General features: G+C 37.5%; 1 protein-coding gene across 1 annotated transcript in view; it reads right to left on the bottom strand.

The window, feature by feature from the left end:
- ITGA2 (integrin subunit alpha 2) overlaps window positions 1-19,219 on the bottom strand; it is a 108,591-nt gene that overhangs the window by 52,717 nt on the left and 36,655 nt on the right. Inside the window, exons 3-4 of the mRNA XM_007195575.2 lie at window positions 2,232-2,341; window positions 528-619 (exon numbers count right to left, since the gene is read on the bottom strand). Of these exons, the coding sequence (XP_007195637.1) occupies window positions 528-619; window positions 2,232-2,341 (202 nt within the window). The remainder of the gene's footprint in view (window positions 1-527; window positions 620-2,231; window positions 2,342-19,219) is intronic.

The following is a 19,219-nucleotide window of genomic DNA, read 5'->3' as shown; positions in this document are numbered from 1 at the left end:
AAGGCATTCTCTTTTACTGATTTGTGGTGGTCTTTTCACAGCTTTCTAGAAACTAAATGAGAGTACACATTAACATGAAATAAGATGAGATCAAGCCATGCCTTAAATAATATCAGATTGGTCAATGATTATCAGAAATGATTAAAAACAAAAGTACTTTGTAGCTTTGAAAACTGCTTTCTGAATTTGCAGTACCTATCCTGAATGTTCCTACAGGAAGGAGAAATGAGAGCTAGAATTCTGCTGTTATCAACAAATACAAAGCACATTTTCTAAGGGTAAAGAATTGGTGTTCCTTCTGATCCCTTTTTCCAGAACTTTCTGTGGCAATGGTTTTACTAAATATCTTAAGACGTCTACATATCAACACATTGTCCTTTCATGTTGGCTCTCCATCTAGCATGTCTTATCCAAAATCAAGCTCAAACATTTAAACCTCAAGATTTGGTTTGCTAGGAGGGATGGTGAGAAGACACTGACTTCATACTTTCTTGAAAGGAATAAGGATTTGAAAAGTAAACACTCACAAGAAATCCTCCTGTTCCCACATTCCTTGTCAGTGTCAAGCCAAGGCTCATGTTGGTTTTCATCTCAGTAACATTGGAAATGCTCGTGGAAGCTTTCAAAGGGGAGAAGATTTTTAAGAGTGGTTAAATCATTTACTTAAAGCCATTTTTTTTTCAATGTATGCTCAGGTTTACATGTAGCATTGAATTTAGTGCTCGTGTTATATAATGAGGTGTATGCAAATGAGATGCCTTCAGTGATCTGGCAGCTCATTTAAATATGTGATCACATCTGCAGAATGTGATCCTAGGGGGTGGAGTCTGCAAAGGTCATGGTGGCTCCAGCTAAAGCTTTATTCTGGATCGGAAAAAAATATCCTTAAAGTGTTATCGAAGAATGCCGTATGGTAGAATCTGGCTCAAAGCAATAGTGAATGAACTTTAAAAGGAAATCATGACACTAGCATGTAGAATAATAGATAAATCTCTCCAACCTTCTCTCTCTCACTCAAATAGGGCATCATCTGCTGTATCCATTCTTGAGCTACTGAACATTGAAATTCTTCTCAATAATATCATTATTTTCTCATATCCTCTAATCTCTGCCAAGGTGTATACATATATATACACATACAGGTATTCATATACATAAAATTACTCTGTTTATGTATATGTGTATACACATAAATTATGCTAAGTCATCTGCTCATATGTATATATACATATGCATACAATTTCTAAAATAATAAAAATATATATATATTAGGGGTGAGTATTCAAAAGTTTTATTATATAGTTTATCCCCCATTTCCCAGGATACCTGTTTTAAAACTTTACCCTTCTTCTCAAGCCTCCAAACTCAACCCAGATCCCATCAATCTCTACTGCAAAGAAGATAATCACACTTGAAGGATAATCTCAACTTCTCTCATCTTTACCTAAAGGTCCTTCTAGAATTCTGACTTCTCTCTTTCCTTTGTGTTTCAGAGAAGAGAGCATTCTTCCTAAGACTCATTTTCCCAGGTACCAGAGGCATTAATTCCATCCAGTTAACTTTATTCTTGACCAGTAGTCACTCCCTTTTTATTGCCTCCTTCCACTCTCCCTACAAATAGGATCATCTCTTTTTTATTGGAAAAATTGTCTCTTAACCCTGCTACCTTATCAAACTATTTTCCCAATTCTCCTTCACTACTTAACTTCTGGAAACGGAGGTCTACTTTTGTGGATAATTAAAACAGCAATTCCAAACAATTACAAAGAATTCCAAATTGTGAATGTTTTTTTAGTAGAATGAAATCATTTAGACATGACCAGAAATACAGAGTGTTCCTCAGCACCCCCAAAATCAGCCCTAGTACTGATGTTTCTATACTTAATGGTTTGTTTTGAGGAGGGAGAGAAGTATGGATAGTCTCAGATTTCTATAAGTAACCAGCAAAATAATCCTACATGTCGGTGGAAACTGGTCCACAGTCTGGGGGTAGATGGCCCAGGAGGCAGCACGTTTCCCATGCATCCATCTTACTTAATCAGGTCATCAAACTGTGTTGGAAATTTGAATACAGTTGGGCCCCATATGACTACAGAGATAAAGGCAACAAAAGCTGTCTATATTCCTTAAAGACAAAACTATGATTGGTTTTGTTGTTATTTTTCAACTGGGTATATAACAAATGAGATTTTGTTACGTGTAAAAAAATCACATTGCTAATTATAACTTACTTTGCAAATTCAGTTTTTCACATGTAGTGGTGGATAGATCAACAGGACATTTATACACATCTCCCATTCGGTTCTCAGGAAAGCCACTCCATGGTGAACCAACCAGTAACCTAGAAATAGGGATTTTATTTCCCATTAGACATAAAATGTTAGCTATAGTTTCTTAAAGACAAAGCTGACCACAAAACAGTAAAAAAAAACCAAATTTAATTTCAATTTTTAATAAGTGAACAGTTTCTATTTGCTCAGCTATAATTTGTTCTCCTTCTTTTCCTCTTAGCTGATCAAGATCCTTGATGAACATCTACAGTACAGCTGTCTTGCCACACACCTGGGAGGTCTCTCTAAAGCAGTTCTGTCCAACAGAAATATAATGCAAGCCACAAATGTGGGCACATATGTAATTTTAAGTTTTCTAGTGGCCACATTAATAAAACAAAAAAGCAACAGGTGAAATTAACTTAAATAATATATTTTATTTAACTCAATATATCCACACTAGCATGCAATCAGTATTAAAATTATTAATGAGTTATTTGACATCCTTTTTTCCATACTAAGTGTTTGGAATTCAGTGTGTATATTTTGAGCACATATCAATGTGGACAAGTAATATTTCAAGTGTTCAGTAGCCATGGGTGGCCAGTGGCTCTTTGGTCAGCATAGCTCTAAAGAATGAAATGATATTAAAAGCTAAAGTGAAAACTAACATTTGTCTAGTGCTTTCTATGCCCTAAGCACTTTTATATGTTATTTAGGGAGCAGATGAGCTATCTTAGTGGCTTTATGCTTATTGTCTATATAAAGGAATCCTCAGCAAAAATACAGAGCGAGTGTACCATGGGGCTCTCCTTATGTGTATCATGTTTATAGCCGAAATACAGAACACTGAGGTCAGAGATGGGTGCTAACATCTTCCCCTTGGTTAGTTCACTTCCTACAGAGTTTTTCCGGTAAGAGACTATGCATTTCCCTGTAGAACCACTCACTCGACATTTCTGGCCACAGAAGAATGGACAGAAAGAGTCCATGTAACAGCCTGATCTTTAGAAACTCCTGTAGGTTAATTACTCAGCAGCATCCAGTGACTAAGGAAGCATGTTTGACTCAACATTTTTTCCTTGTCAAAGTTGGGAAGGATTAGATTATTGATCTATGAAACTTAAATTATTTCATGAGACTTCTGTCTAAATATTTTAACATTATTGATTAAACAACATGTGCCCAATTAAGTGCTACAGTGGATAAAAAAGTCAAAGGTACATTTCTGTCTACTAACTTAGTAAAACTGTTTAAAATACATAACAAGTATAGTAATAATCATACAAATGAGTGGAAAGATATGAATAAGTTCCCCTTCCTGAAAAAAAGTAAAATGGTCTAAGGAAGCAAAAATGGACATCAAAGGATGAGGCTGGTAGTCAGCATTCTTAACAGAGGGAACATCACGAACAATCACGGAAAGAGGAAAATACAAATTATTTTGAAAGAGAGTTAATGATTCAGTAATAGTCTTCTCCCCTTATTCCTCTTATACAATTATTTTCATACTAATATTTTGTAGAGCATTCTAGAACACTTTATGTTTTGAATATTCGTTTTATTTATTTATTTTCTTTATTTTTTTGGCTGTGTCAGTTCTTAGTTCTGGCACACGAGATCTTTGCTGAGGCATGCAGGATCTTTCGTTACAGTGCGTGGGCTCTTCATTGCAGTGCGCGGGCTTCTCTCTAGTTGTGTTGTGCGGGTTTTCTCTCTCTAGTTGTGGCGTGCAGGCTCCAGAGTGCATGGGCTCTGTGGTTTGCAGCACGCAGGCTCTCTTGTTGAGGTACACAAGCTCAGTAGTTGTGGCGCAAGGGCTTAGTTGCCTGGCTGCATGTGGGATCTTAGTTCCCCAATCAGGGATTGAACATGCGTCCCCTGCATTGGAAGGCAGATTCTTTACCACTGGACCATCAGGGAAGTTCCTAGAATACTTTAAAACAGCTAACTTTGATTAAGGTTAGAGTTGAAAGTTTTTGTCTTCTGAGCAGATACTTTACCTAATTTACCTGTTAAAATATTGCCTATAGAAATAATTGACAAAACAAAAAGACAACCTACTGAATGGGAGAAAATATTTGCAAATTGTAAGACTGATAAGGGGTTAATATACAAAGTATATAAACAGCTCAAACAACTCAACATCAAAGAAAAAAAAACAATCAAAAAAAAAAGGGGGGAGGCAGGAACTTCAAGATGGCGGAGGAGTAAGACGTGGAGATCACCTTCCTCCCCGTAAATACAACAAAAATACACCTACATGTGGAAGAACTCCTATAGAACACCTACTGAATGCTTGCAGAAGACCTCAGACTTCCCAAAAGGCAAGAAACTTCCCACGTACCTGGGCAGGGCAAAAGAAAAAAGAAAAAACAGAGACAAAAGAGTAGGGACAGACCTGCACCTCTGGGAGGGAACTGTGAAGGAGGAAAGGTTTCCACACACTAGGGAGCTCCTTCACTAGTGGGAATGGAGGGTGGGCAGGGGGGAAGCTTCGGAGTCATGGAGGAGAGTGCAGCAACAGGGGTGCAGAGGGCAAAGCAGAGAGATTCCCACACAGAGGATCAGTGCCGACCAGCACTCACCAACCTGAGAGGCTTGTCTGCTCAACCTCTGAGTCGGGTGGGGGCTGGGAGCTGAGGCTCAGGCTTCAGAGGTCAGACCCCAGGGACAGGACTGGGGGTGGCTGCATGAACACAGCCTGAAGGGGGCTAGTGCACCACAGCTAGCCGGGAGGGAGTCTGGGAAAAAGTCTGGACTTGCCTAAGAGGCAAGAGACCACTGTTTCGGGGTGCGCAAGGAGAGGGGATTCAGAGCACTGCCTAAACGAGCTCCAGAGACAGGCATGAGCCGCGGCTATCAGCGTGGACACCAGAGATGGGCATGAAACACTAACACTGCTGCTGCAGCCACCAAGAAGCCTATGTGCAAGCACGGGTCAATATCCGCACCTCCTGTCCTGGGAGTCTGTGCAGCCCTCGATTGCCAGGGTCCTGTGATCCATGGACAACTTCCCTGGGAGAACACACAGCATGCCTCAGGCTGTTGCAATGTCTCACCGGCCTCTGCCACCGCAGGCTTACCCCGCATTTCAGTATAACTACCGTACCCCTCCCTTCCCCCGGCCTGAGTGAGCCAGAGCCCTGGAATCATCGCTCCTTTAACACCCTCCTGTCTGGGTGAAAAACAGATGCCAAAGGGCGACCTACCTGCAGAGGCAGGGGCAAATCCAAAGCTGAACCCCAGGAGCTGTGCAAACAAAGAAGAGAAAGGGAGATCTCTCCATGCACCCTCAGGAGCAGCAGATTAAATCTCCACAATCAACTTGATGTACCCTGCATCTGTGGAATACCTGAATACACAACGAATCATCCCCAAACTGAGTCAGTGGACTTTGGGAGCAATTGTAGACTTGGGGTTTGCTTTCTGTGTCTAATTTGTTTCTACTTTTATGTTTATCTTAGTTTAGTATTTAGAGTGTATTATCATTGGTAGATTTGTTTATTGATTTGTTTGCTCTCTTCCTCTTTTTACATATATATGTATATATATTTTTCTTTTTCTCTTTTTGTGATTCTGTATGTATATGCTTCCTTGTGTGATTTTGTCTGTATAGGTTTGCTTTTACCATCTGTCCTAGGGTTCTTTCTGGGTTTTTTTAGTATAGTTTTTAGTGCTTGTTATCATTGGTGGATTTGTTTGTTGGTTTGGTTGCTCTCTTCTTTTTTTTTTTACCTTTTTATTTATTTATTTTAATAATTTTTTTATTTTTTATTTTTATAACTTTATTTTTATTTTTTCTTTCTTTCTTTCTAATTTCTTTTCTCCCTTTTCTTCTGAGCCATGTGGCTGACAGGGTCTTGGTGCTCCAGCCAGGTGTCAGGCCTGAGCCTCTGAGGTGGGAGAGCCAAGTTCAGGACACTGGTCCACCAGAGACCTCCTGGACCCTCATAACATCAATCGGTGAGAGCTCTCCCAGAGACCTCCATCTCAACGCTAAGACCCAGCTCCACTCAACAATCAGTAAGCTCCAGTGCTGGACACCCCATGCTAAACAACTAGCAAGACAGGACACAACACCACCCATTAGCAGAAAGGTTGCCTAAAATCATAATAAGGTCACAGACACCCCAAAACACACCACTGGACATGGTCCTGCCCACCAGAAAGACAAGATCCAGACTCACCCATTAGAACACAGGCACCAGGTCCTGCCACACAGCCTACACAGCCCACTGAACCAAACTTACCCACTGGGGGCAGGCACCAAAAACAATGGGAACTATGAACCTGTAGCCTGTTAAAAGGAGACCCCAAACACAGTAAGTTAAGCAAACTGAGAAGACAGAGAAATACATAGCAGATGAAGGAGCAAGGTAAAAACCCACCAGACCAAACAAATGAAGAGGAAATATGCAGTCAAACTGAAAAAGAATTCAGAGTAATGATAGTAAAGATGATCCAAAATCTTGGAAATAGAATGGAGAAAATACAAGAAACGTTTTAACAGGGACCTAGAAGAACTAAAGAGCAAAGAAAAAATGATGAACAACAAAATAAATGAAATTAAAAATTCTCTAGAAGGAATCAATAGCAGAGTAACTGAGGCAGAAGACTGGATAAGTGACCTGGATGATAAAATAGTGGAAATAACTACTGCAGAACAGAATAAAGAAAAAGAATGAAAAGAATTTAGGACAGTCTCAGAGACAACTGGGACAACATTAAATGCACCAACATTCGAATTATAGGGGTCCCAGAAGATGAATTGAAAAAGAAAAGGACTGAGAAAATATTTGAAGAGCTTATAGTTGAAAAGTTCCCTAATATGGGAAAGGAAATAGTCACTCAAGTCCAGGAAGTGCAGAGTCCCATACAGGATAAATCCAAGGAGAAACATGCCAAGACACATATTAATCAAACTGTCAAAAATTAAATACAAAGAAAAAATATTAAAAGCAGCAAGGGAAAAGCAACAATTAACATACAAGGGAATCCCCAAAAGGTTAACAGCTGATCTTTCAGCAGAAACTCTGCAAGCCAGAAGGGAGTGGCAGGACATGTTTAAAGTGATGAAAGGGAAAAACTTACAACCAAGATTACTCTACCTGGCAAGGATCTCATTCAGATTTGATGGAGAAATTAAAACTTTTACAGACAAGCAAAAGCTAAGAGAATTCAGCACCATCAAACCAGCTTTACAACAAATGCTAAAGGAACTTCTCTAGGCAGGAAACACAAGAGAAGGAAAAGACCTATAAAAACAAACCCAAAACAATTAAGAAAATGGTAATAGAAACATACATATCGATAATTACCTTAAATGTAAATGTTTTAAATGCTCCACCCAAAAGACACAGACTGGCTGAATGGACACAAAAACAAGACCCGTATATATGCTGTCTACAAGAGACCCACTTCAGACCTAGGGACACATACAGACTGAAAGTGAGGGGATGGAAAAAGATATTGCATGCAAATGGAAATCAAAAGAAAGCTGGAGACAGTTACAGAAAGACAGAGAAGATGAAAAGGCAGAGGGCTATGTACCAGATGAAGGAACAAGAAAAAACCCCAGAAAAACAACTAAATGAAGTGGAGATAGGCAACCTTCCAGAAAAACAATTCGGAATAATGATAGTGCAGATGATCCAGGACCTCGGAATAAGAATGGAGGCAAAGATTGAGAAGATGCAAGAAATGATTAACAAAGACCTAGAAGAATTAAAGAACAAACAAACAGAGATGACCAATACAATAACTGAAATGAAAACTACACTAGAAGGAATCAATAGCAGAATAACTGAGGCAGAAGAACGGATAAGTGACCTGGAAGACAGAATGGTGGAATTCACTGCTGCAGAACAGACTAAAGAAAAAAGAATGAAAAGAAATGAAGACAGCCTAAGAGACCTCTGGGACAACATTAAACGCAACAACATTCGCATTATAGGGGTCCCAGAAGGAGAAGAGAGAGAGAAAGGACCAGAGAAAATATTTGAAGAGATTATAGTCGAAAACTTCCCTAACATGGGAAAGGAAATAGCCACCCAAGTCCAGGAAGCGCAGAGAGTCCCATACAGAATAAACCCAAGGAGAAACACGCCGAGACACATAGTAATCAAAGTGGCAAAAATTAAAGACAAAGAAAAATTACTGAAAGCAGCAAGGGAAAAACGACAAATAACATACAAGGGAACTCCCATAAGGTTAACAGCTGATTTCTCAGCAGAAATTCTGCAAGCCAGAAGGGAGTGGCATGATATACTTAAAGTGATGAAAGGGAAGAACCTACAACCAAGATTACTCTACCCAGCAAGGATCTCATTCAGATTCGATGGAGAAATCAAAAGCTTTACAGACAAGCAAAAGCTAAGAGAATTCAGCACCACCAAACCAGCTCTACAACAAATGCTAAAGGAACTTCTCTAAGTGGGAAACACAAGAGAAGAAAAGGACCTACAAACACAAACCCAAAACAATTAAGAAAATGGTCATAGGAACATACATATCGATAATTACCTTAAATGTGAATGGATTAAATGCCCCAACCAAAAGACATAGACTGGCTGAATGGATACAAAAACAAGACCCATATATATGCTGTCTACAAGAGACCCACTTCAGACCTAGGGACACATACAGACTGAAAGTGAGGGGATGGAAAAAGATATTCCATGCAAATGGAAATCAAAAGAAAGCTGGAGTAGCTATACTCATATCAGATAAAATAGACTTTAAAATAAAGAATGTTACAAGAGACAAGGAAGGACACTACATAATGATCCAGGGATCAATCCAAGAAGAAGATATAACAATTATAAATATATATGCACCCAACATAGGAGCACCTCAATACATAAGGCAACTGCTAACAGCTATAAAAGAGGAAATCGACAGTAACACAATAATAGTGGGGGACTTTAACACCTCACTTACACCAATGGACAGATCATCCAAAATGAAAATAAATAAGGAAACAGAAGCTTTAAATGACACAATAGACCAGATAGATTTAATTGATATATATAGGACATTCCATCCCAAAACGGCAGATTACATGTTCTTCTCAAGTGCGCACGGAACATTCTCCAGGATAGATCACATCTTGGGTCACAAATCAAGCCTCAGTAAATTTAAGAAAATTGAAATCATATCAAGCATCTTTTCTGACCACAACGCTATGAGATTAGAAATGAATTACAGGGAAAAAAACGTAAAAAAGACAAACACGTGGAGGCTAAACAATATGTTACTAAATAACCAAGAGATCACTGAAGAAATCAAACAGGAAATCAAAAAATACCTAGAGACAAATGACAATGAAAACACGACGACCCAAAACCTATGGGATGCAGCAAAAGCGGTTCTAAGAGGGAAGTTTATAGCTACACAAGCCTACCTAAAGAAACAAGAAAAATCTCAAGTAAACAATCTAACATTACACCTAAAGAAACTAGAGAAAGAAGAACAAACAAAACCCAAAGTTAGCAGAAGGAAAGAAATCATAAAGATCAGAGCAGAAATAAATGAAATAGAAACAAAGAAAACAATAGCAAAGATCAATAAAACTAAAAGTTGGTTCTTTGAGAAGATAAACAAAATTGATAAGCCATTAGCCAGACTCATCAAGAAAAAGAGGGAGAGGACTCAAATCAATAAAATCAGAAACGAAAAAGGAGAAGTTACAACAGACACCGCAGAAATACAAAACATCCTAAGAGACTACTACAAGCAACTTTATGCCAATAAAATGGACAACCTGGAAGAAATGGACAAATTCTTAGAAAGGTATAACCTTCCAAGACTGAATCAGGAAGAAACAGAAAATATGAACAGACCAATCACAAGTAATGAAATTGAAACTGTGATTAAAAATCTTCCAACAAACAAAAGTCCAGGACCAGATGGCTTCACAGGTGAATTCTATCAAACATTTAGAGAAAAGCTAACACCCATCCTTCTCAAACTCTTCCAAAAAATTGCAGAAGAAGGAACACTCCCAAACTCATTCTATGAGGCCACCATCACCCTGATACCAAAACCAGACAAAGACACTACAAAAAAAGAAAATTACAGACCAATATCACTGATGAATATAGATGCAAAAATCCTCAACAAAATACTAGCAAACAGAATGCAACAACACATTAAAAGGATCATACACCACGATCAAGTGGGATTTATCCCAGGGATGCAAGGATTCTTCAATATACGCAAATCAATCAATGTGATACACCATATTAACAAATTGAAGAATAAAAACCATATGATCATCTCAATAGATGCAGAAAAAGCTTTTGACAAAATTCAACACCCATTTCTGATAAAAACTCTCCAGAAAGTGGGCATAGAGGGAACCTACCTCAACATAATAAAGGCCATATATGACAAACCCACAGCAAACATCATTCTCAATGGTGAAAAACTGAAAGCATTTCCTCTAAGATCAGGAACGAGACAAGGATGTCCACTCTCACCACTATTATTCAACATAGTTCTGGAAGTCCTAGCCACGGCAATCAGAGAAGAAAAAGAAATAAAAGGAATACAAATTGGAAAAGAAGAAGTAAAACTGTCACTGTTTTGCGGATGACATGATACTATACATAGAGAATCCTAAAACTGCCACCAGAAAACTGCTAGAGCTAATTAATGAATATGGTAAAGTTGCAGGTTACAAAATTAATGCACAGAAATCTCTTGCATTCCTATACACTAATGATGAAAAATCTGAAAGAGAAATTATGGAAACACTCCCATTTACCATTGCAACAAAAAGAATAAAATACCTAGGAATAAACCTACCTAGGGAGACAAAAGACCTGTATGCAGAAAACTATAAGACACTGATGAAAGAAATTAAAGATGATACAAATAGATGGAGAGATATACCATGTTCTTGGATTGGAAGAATCAACATTGTGAAAATGAGTATACTACCCAAAGCAATCTACAGATTCAATGCAATCCCTATCAAATTACCAATGGCATTTTTTACGGAGCTAGAACAAATCATCTTAAAATTTGTATGGAGACACAAAAGACCCCGAATAGCCAAAGCAGTCTTGAGGCAAAAAAATGGAGCTGGAGGAATCAGACTCCCTGACTTCAGACTATACTACAAAGCTACAGTAATCAAGACAATATGGTACTGGCACAAAAACAGAAACATAGATCAATGGAACAAGATAGAAAGCCCAGAGATTAACCCACGCACCTATGGTCAACTAATCTCTGACAAAGGAGGCAAAGATATACAATGGAGAAAAGACAGTCTCTTCAATAAGTGGTGCTGGGAAAACTGGACAGCTACATGTAAAAGAATGAAATTAGAATACTCCCTAACACCATACACAAAAATAAACTCAAAATGGATTAGAGACCTAAATATAAGACTGGACACTATAAAACTCTTAGAGGAAAACATAGGAAGAACACTCTTTGACATAAATCACAGCAAGATCTTTTTTGATCCACCTCCTAGAGTAATGGAAATAAAAACAAAAATAAACAAGTGGGACCTAATGAAACTTCAAAGCTTTTGCACAGCAAAGGAAACCATAAACAAGACAAAAAGACAACCCTTGGAATGGGAGAAAATATTTGCAAATGAATAAACTGACAAAGGATTAATCTCCAAAATATATAAACAGCTCATTCAGCTCAATATCAAAGAAACAAACACCCCAATCCAAAAATGGGGAAAAGACCTAAATAGACATTTCTCCAAAGAAGACATACAGACGGCCACGAAGCACATGAAAAGATGCTCAACATCACTAATTATTAGAGAAATGCAAATCAAAACTACAATGAGGTATCACCTCACTCCTGTTAGAATGGGCATCATCAGAAAATCTACAAACAACAAATGCTGGAGAGGGTGTGGAGAAAAGGGAACCCTCTTGCACTGTTGGTGGGAATGTAAATTGATACAGCCACTATGGAGAACAATATGGAGGTTCCTTAAAAAACTAAAAATAGAATTACCATATGACCCAGCAATCCCACTACTGGGCATATACCCAGAGAAAACCGTAATTCAAAAGGACACATGCACCCGAATGTTCATTGCAGCACTATTTACAATAGCCAGGTCATGGAAGCAACCTAAATGCCCATCAACAGACGAATGGATAAAGAAGTTGTGGTACATATATACCATGGAATATTACTCAGCCATAAAAAGGAACGAAATTGAGTCATTTGTTGAGACGTGGATGGATCTAGAGACTGTCATACAGAGTGAAGTAAGTCAGAAAGAGAAAAACAAATATCGTATATTAATGCATGTATGTGGAACCTAGAAAAATGGTACAGATGAGCCAGTTTGCAGGGCAGAAGTTGAGACACAGATGTAGAGAATGGACATATGGACACCAAGGGGGGAAAACTGCAGTGAGGTGGGGATGGTGGTGTGCTGAATTGGGTGATTGGGATTGACATGTATACACTGATGTGTATAAAACTGATGCCTAATAAGAACCTGCAGTATAAAAAAACAAACAAAACAACTAATACTAAGCTTTCATTGGGTTATTTGTATGGAAATATGTTAATATAAATGTTTCAGACATTACATGAAATTTCTAAAAATCTTATATTTGTATTTGTATGGAAATATGTATGGAAATATGTTAATATAAATGTTTCAGACATTACATAAAAAAAAAAAAAAGAAAGCTGGAGTAGCAATTCTCATATCAGACAAAATAGACTTTAAAATAAAGACTATTATGAGAAACAAAGAAGGAAACTACATAATGATCAAGGGATCAATCCAAGAAGAAGATACAACAATTGTAAATATATATGCACCCAACATAGGAGCACCTCAATACATAAGGCAAATGCTAACAGCCATAAAAGGGGAAATCGACAGTAACACAATAATATTAGGGACTTTAACACCCCACTTTCACCAATGGACAGATCATCCAAGATGAAATTAAATAAGGAAACACAAGCTTTAAATGCCACATTAAACAGGATGGAATTAATTGATATTTATAGGACATTCCATCCAAAAACAACAGAATACACTTTCTTCTCAAATGCTCATGGAACATTCTCCAGGATAGACCATATCGTGGGTCACAAATCAAGCATTGGTAAATTTAAGAAAATTGAAAACATATTAAGTATCTTTTCTGACCACAATGCCATAAGACTAGATATCAATTACAGGAAAAAAACTGTAAAAATACAAACACATTGTGGCTAAACCATACACTACTAAATAACCAAGAGGTCACTGAGGAAATCAAAAAATATCTAGAAACAAATGACAATGAAAACACGACGACCCAAAACCTATGGGATGCAGCAAAAGCAGTTCTAAGAGGGAAGTATATAGCAATACAATCCTACCTCAAGAAACAAAAAAATCTCAAATAAACAACCTAAACTTACACCTAAAACAATTAGAGAAAGAAGAACAAAAAAACCCCAAAGTTAGCACAAGGAAAGAAGTCATAAAGATCAGATCAGAAATAAATGAAAATGAAATGAAGGAAATGATAGCAAAGATCAATAAAACTAAAAGGTGGTTCTTTGAGAATATAAACAAAATTGATAAACCATTAGCCAGACTCATCAAGAAAAAAAGGGAAAAGACTCAAATCAACAGAATTAGAAATGAATAAGGAGAAGTAACAACTGACACTGAGGAAAAACAAAGGATCATGAGAGATTACTACAAGCAACTATATGCCAATAAAATGGACAACCTGGAAGAAATGGACAAATTCCTAGAAAAGCACAAGCTTCCGAGACTGAGCCAGGACGAAAGAGAAAATATAAACAGGGCAATCACAAGCACTGAAATTGAAACTATGATAAAATCTTCCAGCAAACAAAAGCCCAGGACCAGATGGCTTCACAGGCCAATTTTATCAAACATTTAGAGAAGAGCTAACACCTATCTTTCTCAAACTCTTCCAAAATAGAGCAGAGCGAGGAACACTCCCAAACTCATTCTATGAGGCCACCATCACCCCAATATGAAAACCAGACAAAGATGTCACAAAAAAGACAACTACAGGCCCATAGCACTGATGAACACAGATGCAAAACTCCTCAACAAAATACTAGCAAACAGAATCCAACAGCACATTAAAAGGATCATACACCACGACCAAGTGGGGTTTATCCCAGGAATGCAAGAATTCTTCAATATATGCAAATCAATCAATGTGATACACCATATTAACAAATTGAAGAATAAACACCATATGATCATCTCAATAGATGCAGAAAAAGCTTTTGACAAAATTCAACACCCATTTATGATGAAAACCCACCAGAAAGTAGGCATAGAGGGAACTTAGCTCAACATAATAAAGGCCACATATGACAAACCCACAGCCAACATCGTTCTCAGTGGTGAAAAACTGAAACCATTTCCACTAAGACCAAGAACAAGACAAGGTTACCCACTCTCACCACTACTATTCAACATAGTTTTGGAAGTCCTAGCAATGGTAATCAGGGAAGAAAAAGAAATTAAAGGAATCCAAATCAGAAAAGAAGAAGTAAAACTGTCACTCTTTGCAGATGACATGATACTATACACAGAGAATCCTAAAGATGTTACCAGAAAACTACCAGAGCTAATCAATGAATTTGGTAAAGTAGCAGGATACAAAATTAATGTACAGAAATCTCTTGCATTCCTACACACTAATGATGAAAAATCTGAAAGAGAAATTAAGGAAACACTCCCATTTACCACTGCAACAAAAAGAATAAAATACCTAGGAATAAACCTACCTAGGTAGACCTGTATGCAGAAGACTATAAGACACTGATGAAAGAAACTAAAGACGATACAGATGGAGAGATATACCATATTTTTGGATTGGAAGAATCAATATTGTGAAAGTGACTATACTATAGGATTCAGTGCAATCCCTATCAAACTACCAATGGCATTTTTCACAGAACTAGAACAAAAAATTGCACAATTTGCATGGAAACACAAAAGATCCCGAATAGCCAAAGCAATCTTGAGAAAGAAAAACGGAGCTCGAGGAATCAGGCTCCCAGACTTCAGACTAAAATACAAAGCTACAGTAATCAAGACAGTATGGTACTGGCACAAAAACAGAAATATAGATCAATGGAACAGGATAGAAAGCCCAGAGATAAACCCATGCACATATGGTCACCTTATCTTTGACAAAGGAGGCAAGGATATACAATGGAGAAAAGAAAGCCTCTTCAATAAGTGGTGCTGGGAAAACAGGACAGCTACATGTAAAAGAATGAAATTAGAATACTCCCTAACACCATACACAAAAATAAACTCAAAATGGATTAGAGACCTAAATGTAAGACACTATAAAACTCTTAGAGGAAAACGTAGGCAGAACACTGTATGACATAAATCACATCAAGATCCTTTTTGACCCACCTCCTGGAGAAATGGAAATAAAAACAAAAATAAACAAATGGGACCTAATGAAACTTCAAAGCTTTTGCACAGCAAAGGAAACCATAAACAAGACCAAAAGACAACCCTCAGAATGGGAGAAAATATTTGCAAATGAAGCAACTGACAAAGGATTAATCTCCAAAATATACAAGCAGCTCATGAAGTTCAACATCAAACAACAAACAACCCAGTCCAAAAATGGGCAGAAGAGCTAAATAGACATTTCTCCAAAGAAGATATACAGATTGCCAACAAATACATGAAATGATGCTCAACATCACTAATCATTAGAGAAATGTAAATCAAAACTACAATGAGGTATCACCTCACACCGGTCAGAATGGCCATCATCAAAAAAATCTACAAACAATAAATGCTGGAGAGAGTGTGGAGAAAAGGGAACCCTCTTGCACTGTTGGAGGAATGTAAATTGATACAGCCACTATGGAGAACACTATGGAGTTTCCTTAAAAAACTAAAAATAGAATTACCATACGACCCAGCAATCCCACTACTGGGCATATATCCGGAGAAAAGCATAATTCGAAAAGAGTCATGTACCACAATGTTCACTGCAGCACTATTTACAATAGCCAGGTCATGGAAACCACCTACGTTTCCATTGACAGATGAATGCATAAAGAAGGTGTGGCACATATATACAATGGAGTGTTACTCAGCTATAAAAAGAAACGAAATAATTGAGTTATTTGTAGTGAGGTGGTTGGACCTAGAGTCTGTCATACAGAGTGAAGTAAGTCAGAAAGAGAAAAACAAATACCATAAGTTAACACATATTTATGGGATCTAAAAAAAAAAAAAAAAAGGTTCTGAAGAACCTAGGGGCAGGACAGGAATAAAGACGCAGACATAGAGAATGGACTTGAGGACACGGGGAGGGGGAAAGGGAAGCTGGGATGAAATGAGAGAGTGGCATGGACATATATACACTACCAAATGTAAAATAGATAGCTAGTGGGAAGCATCTGCATAGCACAGGGAGATCAGCTCGGTGCTTTGTGACCACCTAGAGGGGTGGGATAGGGAGGGTGGTAGGGAGACGCAAGAGGGAGGGGATATGAGGATATATGTATATGTATAGCTGATTCACTTTGTTATACAGCAGCACCTAACACACCACTGTAAAGCAATTATACTCCAATAAAGATGTTTTAAAAGAAAAAAAAGGGCAGAAGATCTGAAGAAACATTTTTCCGAAGAAGACATACAGATGGCCAATAGGCACATGGAAAGATCCTTAACATCATCAATCATCAGAGAAATGCAAATTAAAACCACAATGAAATAGCACTTCATACCTGTCAGAATCGCTATCATCAAAAAGACCACAAATAACAAATGTGGGTGAGGATGTGGAGAAAAGAGAACCCTCGTACACTCTTGGTGGGAATGTAAATTGGTGCAGCCATTATGGAAAACAGTATGGAGGTTTCTTAAAAAACTAAAAATAGAACTACCATATGACCCAGCAATTCTACTTCTGGGTATTTATGTGGGGAAAAAACAAAAACAAAAACAAAAACCCCCACTAATTTGAAAAGATATGTGCACCCCAATGTTCAAAGCAGCATTTTTTACCATTTCCAAGATATGAAAGCAACCTAAGTGTCCATCAACAGATGAATGGATAAAGAAGATGTGGTATACACACACACACACACACACACACAATGGAATACTATTGAGCCATAAAAAATGAATGAAATTTTGCCATTTGCAACAACATGAATGAACTTGGAGGGTATTATGCTTAGTGAAATAAGTCAGACAGAGAAAGACAAATACTGTAGGATATCACTTCTATGCGGACTCTAAAAAATAAAACACACTTGTGAATAGAACAAAAAAGAAACAGACTCACAGATACAGAGAACAAACTAGTGGTTACCAGTGCAGAGAGGGAAGGGAGGAGGGACAATATAGGGGTAGAGGATTAAGAGGCACAAATTACTATGTATAAATAAATAAGCTATAAGGATATATAGTACAACACAGGGAATATAGTCAATATTTTATAATAACTATAAATGGAACATAACCTTTAAAAATTGTGAACCACTATCTGTATACCTGAAATACAAATAGAAATAGGAATTGACATATTGGCTATTAGTAAGTCCCAATATTCACTTTAATGGAGGGAGAGAATCATAGAGCAGGATTTGAAGTGCATGCTTGAACATATCTGATGTTCTTCAAATTCATGACAACTCAGAGGAAGTCAGGAAACTTATGAAGACTCTGTATTGTAAAAACTATCTTCCAGCAGCTCGATTTTTCTCCATTTGTACAAATCTCTGGTCTTCATTCCATAGTGGAACTACACAGTATTACCTCTGATCTTTGTGTGCAGGATACATCTTAAAATTTAAGAAAGAAAGAAAAAGACTGAAAAAGAATATACATACATATATATATATATATATACACACACACACACACACACACACACACATATATATATTTAATCACTTTGCTGTACACCTGAAACTAACAACATTATAAATTAACTACACGTCAATAAAAATTTCTTTAATAAAGAAAGAAAGAGATAATCTGGCCCTTGCTTACTTTTCCAGCCCTGTTTTCTCCTGGTACATTCCTGAAATTCTGTATTTTAGTCATTAGACTCTGATCTGGTGGAGGAGCTGAGTTTTTCTTGCTTCTAAACCTTCACACATGCTGTTCCCTGCCTGGGAAATTCTGCTCATTAGTTATGTCTCCCATTAGACAACCACTTCCTCCAGGAAGTCACCTGGTTCTTCCACATTTGAGCAAGGTGGATTTCCTGAAGACTTTCATAGCCTCTGAGCTTTCCCTGTCCCAGTTTTCATCACGTTACCCTGGAAGTGCTTGCCTCCTGACTAAATCCCCCCTAGAGAGGAAAAGTCCATGGGGACCAGGAATTGAGACTATAGCACTGAGGGACTAGGTGTTGAACAAATGAATGAAAACACAAGTGAACAAACAAACGAATGGCTGATTCTACATTATTTTTTTAAAATTTTTATTGGAGTATACTTGATTTACAATGTTGTGTTGATTCTACATTATTACCTAAGAGAATTCTCTTACTTGAGGAAAAGTTGAGTAGAAAATTTTTAGTTCTGTTTTTATTGAGGAGCATTTCTTTTTGTCCAAATTGAAGAAAAAACAGACAAACAAGAAGAGGTGAAAAAACTCCACCAAGTTGAGAGGAAAGCATTATACGGTTACTGTTCTCTCTGCTGTGCCTGATTCAGTCTCCACATATCCATGATGCGTCTAACTTGTGTCTTTATGTTTTTAAACAAAAGCTGACTGAGGAGTCTGTAGGGAACAACATAGCACCTGATAGCAAGAAACTATAATAGGAAGTGTGGCTTTGCCCCTTTACATGCTGGGAATTGATATTAATTACAGCAAATCTTACAAGAGCTGGTACTGAATGAGAGGCTTTCCGAACATTATTAAATTCCTGTGCAAAACGAGTCTGAGATTATGTTAT

Source organism: Balaenoptera acutorostrata, chromosome 2 (genome assembly GCF_949987535.1).
Source record: "Balaenoptera acutorostrata chromosome 2, mBalAcu1.1, whole genome shotgun sequence".
Lineage (NCBI taxonomy): Eukaryota > Metazoa > Chordata > Mammalia > Artiodactyla > Balaenopteridae > Balaenoptera > Balaenoptera acutorostrata.
This window is presented reverse-complemented; position numbering and strand designations above follow the sequence as displayed.